General features: G+C 42.3%; 1 protein-coding gene across 1 annotated transcript in view; it reads left to right on the top strand.

Moving 5' to 3' along the window:
• The window catches only part of vps37d (VPS37D subunit of ESCRT-I), a 54,022-nt gene that overhangs the window by 18,336 nt on the left and 18,509 nt on the right, over positions 1 to 17,177 (top strand). The window contains exon 3 of the mRNA XM_086309467.1: positions 12,324 to 12,406. Within this exon, the coding sequence (XP_086165593.1) occupies positions 12,324 to 12,406 (83 nt within the window). The remainder of the gene's footprint in view (positions 1 to 12,323; positions 12,407 to 17,177) is intronic.

Raw genomic sequence — 17,177 nt, 5'->3', positions numbered from 1 at the left:
TTTATTAAAAAAAAAAAGGCATCTGTATCATTGTAACAAGAAAGCAAGTGCACAGCAGCAGGAGTGTTCGAAATGGGCAAAATCGAAAAATAGATTGAATATGAAGCTGCGAGCGGAGGTCTTCAACTTGTCGGGCTCCAGCATTAGAGAGCGGTCTTAAAGCCAAGTTTAATCCCATGAGCTGTGCTGACCGTGGAGGCTGGAGAAACATCGTTAACCCTCAAAAACTCAAAGAGCAGAGAGTGAAGGGGCAGGGAAAAGACGTGATCGAAGGGCCACAGCAGCAGATGGGAAAATCATCTTTACACTTCAAATCTTGTTTCTTTGGCTTTCAGCAAAGTGCTAGTTTCTGTTTTGAGCATTTTTAGAAGAAGCTGTGAAGCTGTTATCACACTTGTGTAGCAGTTTGTTGCATTAGAGAGGACAAACACAAGGCTGATGTGCTGCAGGCGGTCTAATTCACTGCTGCTGACTTGCTAGTTAATTTTCAATCCTCTGATACATGCAAGTCCTGCAAGGGCCCCATCTGCAATACCGTGACCTATTTGTGTGTGATCGGCGACAGATCACTTCCCCGACATCTTGAGCTGCGTTTCTTAACTTGATTTCTTGTGTCAGTGCAGCAAATTTAGCAACCTTCGAGGGGAAAAAGATCGTTTCCAGCTGCTGCTCCATTAGTCGTACTCATTGATATTCCGCAGCCTTCGACCCGAGAGGACATTATCAGCAGGACAGGCGTGCAGTGTGCGAACGTGTCGTGCTTAAAGGCATAAATAGACTCTAATAAAAGCCATTTCTGTTGGTCATACAGAGTAAATCGGTTCACTGCATTCCCAGTTCACTGATCGGCCGAGCTAACGTATCGCTTTTCGGCATGCACACCGGAACTATGAACAAATTTATTTATTTATTTTTAGCATGGTTCACTGGGTTTTATTCATTTATTTCTGGGGATAAAAGCAAAGAAATAAAGGTTAAATAGAAATCATCAAAAGAGAATAAACACTGTAAAGATAAAAATGGAATCTGGCACAGCAAATAAGAAAACTGCATAAATAGGATGATGATAATATTCATTTAACATCAATAGCAGTTACATATATACACGCACATGCATGGACATTAAATCAGCCCTGACAGTCTCACAGAAGTCTCTGTGATGGAGTTGCTTTAAAATCGATCTGAGAACAATCCCTCAAATATGAATCCAGCACTTTTCAACTACTCGATGTGTTTAAATCATCATTAACCATACCAAATATGTGATTGATTGATTGGCAAAATCACGTATAATCACTTTTGATTCTCCAAAAAATGATTTACAGTGCTTAGAATCAAAGATTGCGTTTATGGCATGAATTTAAAATAAAGATCAATCTGCATAAAGATCAGTCTGATCTTTCAGTTGAGCGGACTGACTTAAAGTGTAGGTAAAGCAGCTTGTTTCAGATGGTGACATAGCTGCACTGGTGCTTATTATAAATCAAATTAGGATTGTTTTGTACTGTGAATCATACTAAGCTACTCTGTTAGACGCCCAAGATTAAAAATATGAAGCAGAAAAGGGCAGAATCATGATCTTCCGACTGCACACACACCTCCAGGTTCACTCCCGCCCCCCACACACACCTCTACATGTGTCCGATGGGTAGGTTAGAGGAGCAGGTGGGCTTTTTGACTCACTGCTCTTTCAGAGCCCACGGGTCTTTTGCACTTTGCCCTGGTGCACTTCGTCGACCAAAATAGAAGATGCTAATCGCACCCACAATACCAGAGCCCAGGACCTACCACAGATCACTGTGCTTGTGCAGCAAGAGAAGGGACTTTCTGACTTTTGGTTGCCGCGATGCGTTATATCATACTGGTGTTGCTAACGATGCACACTTGCGGTGTCTCCTTGAAGGCATCCTTTTGTGTCACACTCTGCTGTAGACGTAAAGAGTGTCAGAGAGAAGTGTGAAGTCTAGGTTAAATGTCTGATCGTCTCTTTCAGAGAGTGAAAACAAGTTTCAAGGTGAGGAGAGATAAAACTGATCTCTCATTTTCATGTGCAGCGTTAAGGATGTTTCTGCCTGCCGATCACAGCGGGGACCTGCACTGCAGCAGTGCTTTTTGTGACTGCACACTTGTCTGCAGAGAATTGACTTCACAAACTATACACGCACCCAGCCCGTGGACTTCAAAGATGTATAGCTGCTCTTAAGATCTGTTAATCTGTTTAATTCTGTTAATCTGAACGTTTTCAGTTGGAGAAATGTTCCATCACTCATCTGTGTGACCTTCTCAGTCTCAGCTGAGCGCGACCTTATAGATGGCACAGCTGCAGAACGACCGAAACTAGCACCACCGACTAACCATGTGCGATGAGTCAGTTTCACGATCGGTAATATGGAAACTGTCACGACTATTGATCAGTGGCTGTGAGTGCTATTCACAGAGGTTTGGGCAATGGCGGTTGAATGGTTATTACATTGACTTAGGGCTGGGCGATATATCGAGTTTTTTAAAAATATCGATATATTTTCATACGAGATATAAGATGTGACAATATCGTTTATATCGATATAGTCTATGTTACGTTGTGGAGCCGCAGGTTTGCCTCTCTTTCGTCCACTTTTGTCTCTACGAAACGTTACTCGGCCTCGCCTCTCCTTCACTGAACACAACTCCGCCTCCCCCATAGCTTCACCTGCAGGCAATGACAAGATGAAAGCGGAAAATCTCCGTTAGCGAGTTACCGCAGATCGCCCCGTGCGTGGGGCTGGACGGCGTCAACGTGTTAGCGAGCTAACCGCGCTAATGACATGCAGCCCGAAGGGGCTGCACGGCCTAAAATCCTTTCATTTTCTCAAAACTCGACAGTGCGCCTTATGTATGAATTCTGGTTGTGCTTACTGACCGCGAACCGATTTTATGTGGTGCACAGCGCTCAGCAATCTGTCAAAAAATGTTTTAATATGACTTTGCTAAGCTACGGAGCTGCACCGCTTGATGGAGCCGCCTCGCGGAGTGATACGTACTGTGCTTCAACGTAATATTACCGTACTGTGTGTGTATAAGGACCACAAATGGCACCTGTTCAGAGACGTGGTGCAGCTGTGAAATCTGTCTCTTTGTTATTATGCTCAGCTTCTATTAGTTTACATTTTGACTGCACAATTGTGAGCTTTTTGTTATGCACAAAAACAACATTGTTTTCTTTTATTTATGGACCATGATTATTTAATAAATGCTGATAATTTATTTATGAGTAATTTCTTCATGTACATCTACGCTGTATGTAAAGAAAATGCCCGTGTGACATCTGGGACACAGTGTGACTAAGAACTCTCTTTTTGTTCTTAACTTATGGCTTTTTAAAAAAAAATATTGAGATATATATCTTATATCGCCATGCAGCTAAAAAATATCGAGATATGAATTTTGGGTCATATCGCCCAGCCCTACATTGACTGCCTACTCAAACCAGCATTTCTGTCCAGGATGTGCACACAATGACTGTAAAGAGCCTGTGGGTGTAAATAGAGTCCTGGCCTGATGCTTAGCCAGAGGTTGTTATAATTCACAGAAGTCCTACTTGCACTCAACAGCGTACACTGTATTGCTCTGTTTGCACCGAGGGACCCGATCCCAGGGGTGGTAGCTTGTGTTGGGGTTTGAAAGACACAGAGACACAGTATCTCAGCTGTTCTCATACTCCTGACACATAAAGGATCATCACTGGTTTTCGCCTGGGCAGCAGTTATCCTTCTTCTCTCCTGATTCGCCTCGGGCGTTCGTTAAAAGTGTCCTCCTAGCAGGTTAGGTCTGCAGTATAAGATAACACAGTGAAAAATTAACCACCTTCATTATACTGAAGGTCGAACTTGAAGTTAGCTTACTAATCCTCTAATCCTACTGATTTCAGCTTCTTCCTCCACTTTACGGGAAAGATTTAACTCTGTTTAATGTACCTCAGTGCTCGGCGGTGCCTCAGCGGGGTCTGTTAACATGTTGACATCAGCTGTTTGCTGAGAGCTTGTTTCTTTGCCTTCACGGTAACTGTCACACCGATCAGTGTTCCCGCAGCACCAGGCCGATAACAACACGATGCTGGTTTTGACTGCACATCATCTCAGATCAGTGTAGAGGATTTTAATGCTGACTGCGAACCTGCCCCGACTCCGTGGGCGTCCGTGTAGTCGGAGCTTTAAGGGGCATCGGTGCCTGACGAGTCGAGTCGATCTGGGTAATTTGTTTTGGCTGTTGAACTGCAGACCAGTCCAGACCGAATATAAATAAATAAAACGGTGATTTTTTTTAAAACGTGTTCAATGCTGCGTGTGCAGACGGAGCCGTGACACTGTGTGGAGATGAAATATGATGCTGAGAACAGAAGATTCAGTTAAATGTTAACCTTCATGCGACCAGGAGTCATTTATATCTTTGACCATTAATTCATCAAACCACCTCTCCTACAACTTCCCATAGTTTATTTTACAGGATTTGGCCCATTGATAAGAGGATAAACTTTTTTATGTTTTTATTTCATTGATATTTTCAATTTTCTTTTTTTGTTTCTGCACAACATATTTTAAATATCATGTTTGTTTAGATTTAGTAATTTTGAAATGGACCATTTTGCCACAAGCAGCAGACATGGCTCTATTACACAGTCTTATTCAGCTTTCAAACTAAATCCAAATCACATCAGTTAAAATTGCCCGTTAACATTTTTTCCAGATTCAAAGCTCACTATAAAAATGCTTTTTTTTTTTTTTTCCTCCCCTTGTCTGGCCTGCAGTTTAAAATTCCAACCGTCTAACTTGCTTAACGGAAAAAGAACAAATTATTAACAAATTAGAACTGGAATCAGATATTTTTAGGCATTTTAATTAATGACTGATTGCGTCCTCAGTTAGCGATTAACCCTCAAGCAACAGTCCTTATTTTAAAGGCTCTTGTTTGTATTTATCTTGCCCGCACATATTCAGAAATTATTTGATGTAATAATCGTAGTTTTCAATCATTTTTATGCATAATGGCGTTAACGAGACAAATTCCAACATCAGCTTTGTTGCTTTCGTTCACTTGGGCCATGAAGTGTCTGCCTCAAGGCCTCTGCAGCCATAAAGCTGCCAACTTTAGCTCTGTTAGCCTCGGTTCACTGCAGAATATCGCAATGCACAAGGAGACGTGGAAAATTAAAGGCTAATGTTATAAATGAAATCTGAAATCTTAAAATCTTAATCACAACTCAGCATTGGCGAAAATGAATTTTCTTCAACTTTAATCACCAAGTAGTTTTATCCTTAGTGAAAAGTGTGCTTATTCCTTTTTGTCTATAAGTAGACTGTCTGAGATTTCAGTCGCCTCCCCGATACAGTGGAAGTGAAGGAAGTTTAATCCTGACACCACAGAAAATGACTCCAAGGAAAAATTTTAAATTCTATCTCCTTAATAAATGAAACCAAAATTGCCTTGAATGTGTATTTCTTCCTTTGAAGAAGAGGGGAAGTGTAATCTTTGTGAACTGACCCTTTAACAGCAAAACGCCAAAGCGAGGTCATGCCATCTGTGAGCCCAGTGCTCTGTTCACTCGCCTGTTCCCAGAGGAGGATTTAAAATGTTTTGGTGACCTGCTGAACTGTGTTTACGGTTCAACTAGAGACTCTGCTAAGAAAGAAATGTTTAGTTTAAAGGTTTATCTCACTTTCTGCTGTGTTTAGTCTAATTAGGAAGCAAAACTTGATTTACGTAACATTAAATTCCAGATGGAGCACAGTGTGCTGCACAAAGTGTGAACTACCACTGAGCATGCAGGAAAAAAATAAAAGAAGTGAACCTTTTCAAAGCCTGAACGTTAAAATAATTATTTTTAAAATTTAGTGCTTATTACACCTTCAGACATATTAAAAAATGAAATGAAATTCAATTTGCAAATATTGGCTGAAGTATAAAGGGTAAAGGCAGCTTCACGTTTCCAGAAACAGTTTCAGTAGAGCACAGTCGCAGTGTTGAAGTAAAGAAATCAAAACACAGAGTGATTAAAAATGAGGGTTGGGTTTTTAAATTGATCAAAGGGACCGCGAATAACTTCAAGGAGATCATTTTTAAAGTCTTTTGAGTCTTTTACTTCCTGCTTTTGTCTGCTCCCTCCTTTGATTGTCTGCCTCGCCCTCATAACTCACCTGCGTTTAAGTATTTCCACCTCCGCTTCCTTCCTGTGGATCAGCCCCTCGCGCCTCAGGCTTCTTGTGCCAAAACAAACAAGACGGCTTGTTTCAGACAGGATGAACTGAAGTCCAGGAATAAGACAGACAAGGATTATTTTGAACTCTGAATCATGATCTACTAGAATCCAAGAATTAAAATATGGAGCTGGAAATGAGAGAAGTAGAAGTAGACAGAGGATTAAGAGTTACTATAGCAGAGCAGTCACAGCAAATACACACTGCTGTATTCACATGGTTACATACAGCATCTGTACTGAGGTGAACCCATGCCAGGCGATGCAAATGGATACAAATTTGCAATCTGCATTTGCTTCACGCTGGGTCTTAAAAGCCCATCAGCTTGGATTTTCCCATAGATTGTCCTGACAGCGCGGTTAAGGACAGTCTTGCTGTTTATGGGCAGCTGGGTGTGAATGATTCAACTCCACTTTTTATAGAAACATTAAAAAAGAGTTAGGGCCTAGAGAAACAGAGAGCGACATCGTGGGAGTTCTTGGTAACTTCTCAAAAAATGTTACGGTAACCTGAATTCAGCTTTCAGTTGTACTCCTCTAAATGCTCATCACGCGGTGTTATGAGTGAAGAGTAGAAGCTAAAACGACATCATTTTTGAGTTAAACATACTGCTCCTTTCTTTTTTTCTTTTTAGCTTTGGGAAGAAGATGTTCACCTCTGCGCTTCCCTCTATTAACCAGCCTGACCTCTAGGGCTCTTACATGTTAAATTGCTTTCAGGTTTGTGAGTGGGAGTAGGAGTAAAATGATTTTCACTTTCAGCCTGCACTCCTAAACGTCCCTTTCAGCAGTTTGATTTATCTCAGATGAAGCAGCATCCACAGATGACACTGAAATTCCTGCAAAGTGGCGTTTCATAATTGAGCTGTGCACTGACAGAGGTATGATTCGTATCTCTGCCTTATCGCCATTTTAGCTGGAAGAAATTTGGAGACATCTACTAACAGATGGCATGATGTCGATTTCGGAGGGACTTAATTTTACTGAAAATTGTTTGCGGCATCACACAAGATGAATAGTAGATAGACGGATTCTGTTTGCTTTTAGTGTGAAGCGTCCACAGGAGGGCAAAAAAAAGGGAGGCTTGGGAAAAAGAGTCACAGTGCGACTGCTTCGGCGCCTCATTGTCTCAGATCAGCTCCCAGGCAGGACGTGCGACTCCATCGTCGATAGCATTCACTCTTTAGTACAGCTGACAGCAGCCTCCAGGTCCACTCCCGCCCCCCCCATCAGCTCCTGAATGTAAGCCACATACAGCTGCTCTAAGAGCATTTGTTTGCTTGGCTGTCACCTCTCATTGCACCCCCATCTCCCAGCATCTGCAGCGTGGGGTCAGCTGCAGGGCCATGCCTGCTTTTCACTACACCTGAGCGGATGTTTGTGAGCACTAGAACGTAGCGTGGCGTGATAGATTATTAATGGGGAGGTGACGGTAGTATCCGTCTGTTAAGCGATGGAGTAAAGACCCCGTTTTCAGGTCCAAGTATCTCCGGTGATGTTCAAACAGTTTAAGACTCAAGCGTACTTCATACTTCAGTAGGACATCTTCAGCCTAAAAAGAAAATAGTTGCTCTCGGGCCAACTAGGTTTAGAATCTGGACCTTTTCACTGTGAATAATCCAAAAACATGCCGAAAAACAGTTACTGACTAACCTCATTGTCGATTGGCTCAGACGTCCTCTTGGCCTGAAGTTTCCGGCGTCGTCTTCCTGCCATATGATGGCATCTCTCTGTGCCCATTTGGACTATTTCTAACCATCAGAAGTGCCTCACCATGTGTTTGCTTTTGGGAACTCAAGGAGTGTTTAGACCTGGAATCAGCTAATAGTGCCAGCTTAGCTCTGATGAAGCTTTTCATATCAGAATCCCAGTAACGATGATTATCGCATTTAAAGATGCGTGACTGACTTCACTGCTTGGGTGCTGACATTCAGTAAGAGCAAGCGAAGGGGAAGCGACTGCCTTGAACGCATTGTCTACTACTCCCTCCCCCCCCAATACAACTAGATGGGGGGTAGGATTTTCCCGAGGGGCTCAGAGTTATTACTGTGACTTTTATTTGCCCCTTGGTTTCGACTGAACCCGGTCTGACTTGTGTGGGGGGGGGATTAGCGTGGCTGTCATATCGTCTCTCGGAGGGACAAGACACTTTGCAGTCAGCTGGGTCAGTTTGTTCGCAGTGACGACCGACTGTGATCCCCAGGAGGTGAACACATGCTGCGAGAGCGGCACTACATGCATATTTATGTTTGCACGCTGTACCAGTTTGTGATGATGGCCGGCAGTTGGGTGTACCATTAGGGATACTTTCTCTTTTTTAATTACATAATCAAATTATATTAAATCAAAACTCAAATGGAAACCTCTAATTTGAGAGTTTTTAGACATTTTTGTGTTTATTACTAAAGGCATCTTCAAATAAAACGAGGAGTTTGTCTGTGGGATGCGATCTGAACCTCATTTTGTTTTCATTTGGGCAAATTGGCACCGTTAGAAGTGCGGCAGATTAGCTGTTTGCAGTCCTTGTTTACACTAGGCTCATAGACATGCAAATGGCTTTGATGCCAAAGAGAAATGATTATTCTGAGGCAAGTGCTACAGTTATGAGCCTCTCGTTTTTTTCTTTGATTTCCAGGAGATTTAAGGAGTTTTATTCACAATCGGCTTCAAAGATAATGACATCCTCTGGCAAGTGAGAGTCGCGCCAAATCTAAAAATAAGTGTATCAGTTCTGTGTGTTCAGTTTTGACTGCGAGGAGTGTCGTTTTATGCAGATTTTGGCAGCTACACTCCCAAATTCCTGAATTACCTCCGTCTGTGTCACAACCCCTGCTGTTCAGAGGCAGGGGGAATCATTTGGCACAAACTACAATCAGTAACCAGTAGCTGGTTTTAAAGCGTCTGCATGCACATTTCCTTTTAACCTCTGAGTAACTTTAGCTCATAAGTGTCCATCACAGAAGGAAAATGTGAGCTTTGCCAGCCAAAAGTTGGAAACTGGAGGAAATAAGAAGATTTTATGGACAACACTGTGCAGAATATGTTGTAGTTTTTGGAAGCTCAAGGCAAACAAACCACACAACTGTGTAGCCCTTCAATAACACAAGAGACATTAAAAGAGAAACGGGGGCACTGAGAGATTTATGAGTAGGTTTTCTTGTTAACCAAGAAAAAAGACTTGAATGTTTTACAAGAGTGTCCTGGTCAACAAAGACAGTAGTACAGTCATAAATATTATAAATTAGTAGGATGTATGTCCACATTCAAATCTATACACCACTTAAGTACAGGCAGTAAAAATGAAATACAGCAACTATCAAATTTATGACCTTCAGTGTTGCTTACTAAGTTATTCATTTTTAATCACGACTTTTATTCCAGAAACAACAGTGATAATATTCATGCAAAACATTAAAAGCCTGGAGTAACTACATCCAAGTCACTTAAAATCACCTAAAATTCATTGAGATCAGTTCCTTCAGTTTTATTTCATTCTGCAGCCGTTTTTTCAGATTTAGTGTCAACCTTTGGGACAGAGAGAAGAAATGAGTGAAGGAGTCTTTGGGGGGAGTTCAGCAAAGCAATAGATGCTGCTTTATGAACTCCAAACTGAGAAACGTTTAAGGTGATTGTGATGATGTACTGATTCTCTGGTTTCCTGTTTGTAATGTGGACAAGCATGGCATTTGTTCAAGTCATAAACAGTGCTGTAAAGCTGCATTTTTATTTTATTTATTTATTTATTTTTCAATGGCCACCAAGGAACCAGTCATCTGGATGGAAAAAGACTGCTGTCAGTGGGAAAAGCTTTCTTCATGAGTTTCTTAGTCTTTAATCAGAAAGGAAGAATCCTGGGGGCGTGCTGGTTGGCAAGTAGCTTGTTGGTCACAAGATGTTTGCCCATTAGTTGGGTAGCCGCCTCTGAGAGCCTCTCAGAGCCGCCTCTGACTTGATGTGAGGTGAAAACACCAAAATGGAAATGCAGAAAAAGCACCGCTGGTTTTTAATCACTTTGTTAAACTTTATAACTTTGTTATTCGTTTTTTATGTGCACAAAAAAAAAAACTGGTAATGCCAACCAAATGTAACAGTTGTACATTTGGTCTTGAATATATGCAGACTACTGGCTCCAGTATAACCACCATGCTGGTCTTTGGAAGTCAACGGCGACGTCACCACAGCTGTGTACCATTTATACCAGCACTGGATTATGAATTATGGAGTTTTCAAACTGTTGCAACGTTTCCCGCTGTATAATCTTTAAATCTAAATATCAGAGCTTCTGTGCTGATAGATGATTTAAAATGGCAGCAAAAACTGAACCAACCATACCTTTTGTATATTCAGCGGCAGCAGCACAATGTGTCACGGCGAGTGAGATGAGCCGCGTGGAAGAAATAAAGGAGGATCCGAACGCAGGCACTTGTAAAGGTGTGAGGGTGGTTTATTAAACAGAAAGTAAAAATGGGCAAATGGAACAGAAGGCTATCTAAACTGAGAACAACTAAACTAGTGAACACAAACCAGGACATGAACATGAAGGCGGATGAGCGGCGGAGAATGACGACGGAGAACACACAGACGAACCAGCGACTATAATGACAGAAGACACGACTTAAATACACTCAGAGAAACACAGGTAGATTACACACAGGTGGGGGACACAGCTGGGAGTAATTAACGAGACAAGACAAGGGAGGTAAACAGAACACACTCACATGAGACGCAGACCTTCACAATAAAACAGGAAACAAGAAATCACTACACAAAGACGCAGACTCGACACTGAGAGACAGACAGAATATAACACATGGAACCTTAACTAAACTAAACGTGAGACACAACCGAAGAACAAATCCTTAAACGTGAATAAACAGAAACATGGAATTCAAATAATAACCAACAAATCACAAAGGTAACAAAACGATCATTCAAGAATAAACCAAAAATATAATAAACACAGAATGCTGGGTCGAACCGACCCAGAACCGTGGCAGTATGTGCCAGGTTACAAAAATCCAAGTGGTCGACAAACCCCCAGAACAATACCAAACCGATGGCTAGTGCCAGCAGAGGTTACCCTAACCCGTACAGAAGAACAGCGAGCATAATGAATCTTTCCCTTGGGGAGCAACTTGTCTCTCTTTGCTCTCTGTCCGAAAAAAGGAAGCAGACGTCATCCTTCCACCCACCAGTCTGGTGTTCGTGATAGTTTCACTCGCATGACTGTTGCGCAGTGCTGCTGTGTCATCACAGCACTGTCTCCTTTCATTTTTAAGGTTGTAAACATGGTAATCTTTTCCCATCTCTGCCTTTCAAACGGGTGCACGACGTGAGCGTGGCACCACTGTGGTTCATTAGACACTCGCCTTCACCTTGAAGTCCATATTAGTGATTTAGGCCTACAACCTGTCCGATCATCTGACTTCGTCATTGTTGAGATTTTTCCAGATGTCAAACCATTAAATTAGAGCGTTATTATTAGATTTTTAACATTAAAGGAGTGTTGAGCATTCATCAGCCTCTGACAGTTTGCTGACACGTTAAAATGTCGAAACATAATCTTGTCAGCCATCACGTCGCCGCTTACTCGCTTAGATGCGATGCTGATGTGAGCCGGTTTAAATCCTTTGGTGGCATTTGCATTTATTTGTGATGCAGTTCTTACGATTCTGTGAGCTGCTGTCTTCGTCTTTTTATTTAAGAGTTTCCTGCATTTGTTTTTATCATATTGACAGAGACTTAAATCATTTATGTACTTGTCAATAGTAAATGCAAATGAGAAAATGAGAGACTGGCAAGAATGAGCCCCCGGATCAGCCTGACCTCGTGGTCAAACCAAACTGCAACCGGTTTCCCAAAATAGCTCAAAGTAGAATATTTACAGCCCCTGTTTCCCCTTTTTACTAGCCAGAAAACGCCCACCCCATCACCAGCGTCTCCTCGTCAGCACATACCCTAAAGGCTCTTTGTGATTTGGAAAATAATTTTCTCTACTGTGGTTTCTTGGTTTCTGGATCTTTTTTTTTCTTCTTTTCCAGCTCCCTTTAAAGTAATCTTCATGCATCCATGTTGTTTCTCTTTGTCGTTGCAGAGGCTCATGTGCAGAAGCACAGCCTGCAGACGGCGCAGAACCTCCTGCAGGAAGAGGTGGCACGTGCAGAGGAGCATTCAGAGGTAAAAACACACAGACGCGCAAAAGCTGTGAAAACTGAGCTGGTTTCTCTTGTTCTTGCAGAGAATCAAACAGTCTTTCATCACGTTGGCAGCACTCTTGCGGCTGCCTCTCAAAAGCCTTTAGTCTAGCTGACAGCCCACCCTCTTCTGTACAGTCTGATCTCGAAAGCCACGAGGCATGCTGTACATACAGTGAGCTCTACCCACTTCACCAAAGCAGCCTCAGCAGCGATGCCCCCACGTACACGTGTTTAGTCAGCACTGCATTCAAACTGCTGCCTCTCTGTTAATTGCCCTTTTTCTGCAATAGCTACCAAGTGTCCTTGCACCATTGAATTCTGAAGACAGGGCTCAAATCCATTTAGCTGCAGGCAGAAAGGAGGGAAGAAGCACAATATCCTAGATGAGAAAAGACAGAATTTAGCTCAACATAGATCAATGTGAAGATTAATGTGAGGCTTCAGAAAGCGATTAAGGAAAGACAGAAAATGTTTTTATCTTTCCAGACTTTTCTCCCGACCCTCTTGTTTATCCTAACCTGACTGTCATAGACTAGAATATGCAGTCCATGCCACTGCAAAACAGGCGGTGTCTCGATCCCTTTCTGGAGATTTGCAGAGATTTTTTTTTTAAGTTAAGGATTAAGAAAACAGAGCAGACATGTCTGCAGGAGACGTACAGGTCTGTCTCACCTCAGTCCATCACAAATATACACCTAAACCTATCATGTATGATCACTGGCCACTTTACTGGGTACACCTTTAGCATCTTTTCCAATCACCTCAATGTCAACCCTTGTCGTGTTGTTTGTGTCGCATAAAAATTACATCACAGGACTTTTGGGCCACCCACATCGAGGTGGCACTGTCACTACCCGATCCGTACCGGAAACCCGATCGGTACCCCGCATGCGCAAAAGGTTTCTACTTCCGGTCGTAGCGTTTTACGATAGTTATGGGTCAGAGTATCTGTTAAGATGTTAAGAATAACAAGTATATCTTAAAATGTTTGCAATAATGAAGCATTTCAGTACAATGTAGACAAAAACGAAAAATAAAAAGATAGTTACGGATCAGGACTCTCCGATCCTTACTGCGCATGTGTAAAGTCTGACCGTACAAATCGGGTCTACCCGATCCGTACCGCGCATGTGCAGATGTTTTCTTCTTCTTCTGTTCGTTTAATGGCAGTTTACTCCCCAGTGTACGAGGATACCGCCACCTGCTGACCGAGCGAATAAACCCTATTATAAACTGATTTATCGTCATTACAAACGTGTGTTAAATCTGATTTAGCGATAGTCGAGTGTGTTTATGCTTGTCTGTGAGGAGAGGATTGTTGGAATAGTGATGATGATGTGCGCTATCACTGTCAATTGTCAGTAAACACTTCATCTGGCTGATGAATCTACACGTGAGATATTACAAAGTCTGCATTATTAACTCTGTAATTAGGCGCCATTCTTCTTATTTTACGGCGCTGTTGCTCAATCGGGGGACGCTCTCTGTTGAGGAGAAAAGCATGAATTTCTTTGTATACGGATTATCCATTGTTTAAATGTCCCGGGCAGTCGAAAAGGAGGCAGAGCTGTTGAGAAATGCTAGGAGCTAACTGGGCGCTAACCGCATCATTCAAATATATTGAATGTCGCAAAGAGAGGAAGTGACGTAAGATTTGCGCATGCGGGGTACCGATCGGGTTTCCGGTACGGATCGGGTAGTGACAGGCACTAAATTGTAATGGAAAACATCCAAAACTCAAACACTGCTAGTGGAAAAGAAGCATGTGATAGTAACGTGTTGTCTTCAGAATTGCCTTAATTAAGGCTACGTTCACACTGCAGGCGAAAGCGCATCAAATCCGATTTTTTTTTTGACCCTATGCGACCCATATCTGATCATGGTATGACAGTGTGAACGGCACAAATCCGATATTTTCAAATCCGATCTGGGTCACTTTCGTATGTGGTACTGAATCCGATACATATCCGATGTTTTAGAAAGCGACTGCTGTTTGAATGGTCATGTCGCATTAAATCCGTCTTTTACGTCACTGACACGAGACAGACGCCAATTATCAGCGCCAGAGAAGACATCACGAACGCTTCCTGGCCATCCAGTGTAGATATCAGTGAAACTGTTGGGAAGACAATGTTGGAGAAACATGAACATTTTATTTGTACTGTATAATCTGCAGATTCTGACAGAAATCTACAGCTATCCTTTGAAGCACCACTCCTCTACAACAGCAATAAGGATCATTATTAGGTTATTTACATTATTATGTAAATAACAAAATGACTTAAAGCAAAAATTGGGAAACGTAAAGTCCGAAGTCTTTATATTAACGGCCATTAGTCAAACAATATTGTTTGGTCTGGGTCTAAACAGAGCGCGCTGTGTGTGACGTCTTCTTTTGCGCACGCGGGCCGCTTTGAGCGTTCACACTAGAGCGCGTTTGCTGTCACATTTTATTTGTAGTGTGAACAAGCAGACAAAAAAAATCGGATTTGATCAAAAAATCGGAATTGAGCATCAAGACCTGCAGTGTGAACGTAGCCTTAGATTCAACAAGGTGCTGGTAACATTTCTCAGATTTTGGTCCACATGGACACGATAGCATCGTACAGATTTGTCAGCTGCACATCCATGATGTGAATCTCCTGTTCCCCTACATCCCAGAGGTGCTCTATTGGATTGAGCTCTTGTGACTGTGGAGTCCATTTGAGTACAGACAACTAATTATGATGTTAAGAAACCAATGTGAGATGATCTGAGCTTTATCACATGGCATGCTATCCTGCTGGAAGCAGCCATCGAAGATGGGAACACTGTGGTTAAAAGGTTGGACGTGTTCAGCAGTAGTACTTGAGTAGGCTGTGGTTTTTAAACAATGGTCAACTGATACTGAAGGGCAGAACGTGTGTCAATAAAATATCCCCAGTGTTCTGTCTCCTCCAGTTCTAGTGAGCCTGTGTGAACTGCAGCATCAGCTTTCTGTTCTTCACTGACAGCAGTGGCACTCGTGTGGTCTTCTGCTGCTGTAACCCATCTGCAAGTTTTGACATGTTGTGCATTCAGAGATGCAGTTACTCAAGTGTTTATGAGTTCATGTTGCCTTTCCCTGCACAGAAAGTCCCAGTAAATCAGCCAATCACCAATAACCTTTCTGATGTTCAGTTTAAACTTGAGCAGGTCGCCATGTTATTGGCTGATTAGATATTTGCATGAGCAATGAAGAGATATACCTAATGAAGTGACCAGTGAGTGTACGTCTGTTCCAAACATAAGGGATCAATCTCCTTAATTGCCAAAAAGTTGATGCGCCTTCCTACTTAATTCCTTACTGTGCGTGGCCAAATCCTATGACTCACTAAAATGTAAATAGTTTCCAAATAACTCTAAATTCCCTCTGTGTTGGTGGGGTGATCCCAAACAGCTGCCTGTTGACTTTAAAAGGAGAAATGGGCTGTCTTGTAAATTAAACTTGATAAATATTTGTAAGTAAAAACTTTAGTTTAAAAGATTCGCCACATCCAAACAAACCACACACGCCTGCATGAGCCGCAGAAATGAGACTGACAACAATGATTTTGGACAGTCTGATCACAGCAGCTCAGGACACTCCACAGCCACAACTGTCTGTAATTGACTGTCCACTAGAACAGCGATCCCCAACCTTATTTGCGCCACGGACCGGTTTATGCCCGTCAATATTTTCACGGACCGGCCTTTAAGGTGTCGCGGATAAATACATCAAAATAAAACTAGTACCGGTACCAAAAAAAAGAAAATTTATTCATAACACACGTGAATAGACCCAGGAAAACCGAGTTAACGATAAAAACGATAACAAAATAATGCTGAAAACTATACATTTCACACCTGAGCCTAAACTCTCGCGGCCCGGTACCAAACGACTCACGGACCAGTAACGGTCTGAGGCCCGGGGGTTGGGGACCGCTGCACTAGAATATAATTTAGCCAGTGCCTTTGATTTGTTCTGCAGGAATAAACCAGGCTGTGAATGGATGATCAGGATGAGCTCATCACTGTAGTAAATAATACCTGCATGTAGGCCTGTACTGTGTAATTCCCATCATCCACTGGCATGACAAATATCCACAGCCCAGTGAGCACGTTCAGCTCATCCCATCTTCATGACTGTCCAATTTAAGATGATTACTAAACAGTGGACAGTGCCGTGCATGTGCTGGGTAGATTTTTGGAGTCGTACTTCTCTCGCCTGCCTGGCCGGCTCATCGTGGATTAGTGGAGGATTTTTCACAGGCAGTGTTTATCAACAGCACATCGGTCATTTTTTAAAGCCCAACTGGAATTAAACTGACAGGCTTTTTCTGCTTTACGCACACAATTCGAATGGGGAAGAAATAGCTGGACAATCGGCAGACAGTTTACATAGAGGCAGAGGAAAAGAGAGCTAAAGTGGCTCATTTTAGATGGAGGATATAGCTTGAATACGTAGAATAATATAGTATGGTAAAGAGTGAGAAGCTGCATCAAAGTACAGTATGAGGTAAATAAGGATTAGTTTGAGGTATGAGTTACCAGCTGCACTGGTATACCAGTGATAATCTCATGCATTATAGAAATTTATTCTAATACAGTAATACACCATAAAACCAGCCATGCGTGCATTTTCTGATTCATATCTGGGTCTGGGCTGTGTGGGCAGCAGTCCCAGCAGAAAGGCCCAGACCTCTTCCTCCAGCACTTCGGAGGTATTCCCAAACCAGCCAAGAGACATAATC

The sequence above is a fragment of the Aulonocara sp. 'chitande type north' Nkhata Bay genome, linkage group LG10, assembly GCF_057382095.1.
Source record: "Aulonocara sp. 'chitande type north' Nkhata Bay isolate Kocher_YH1m ecotype deep benthic linkage group LG10, A_spYH_male_GT1.1, whole genome shotgun sequence".
In the NCBI taxonomy this organism is placed as follows: Eukaryota; Metazoa; Chordata; class Actinopteri; order Cichliformes; family Cichlidae; genus Aulonocara; species Aulonocara sp. 'chitande type north' Nkhata Bay.
The sequence above is the reverse complement of the archived record's forward strand: the minus strand, read 5'-3'. Positions and strand labels throughout refer to the sequence as shown.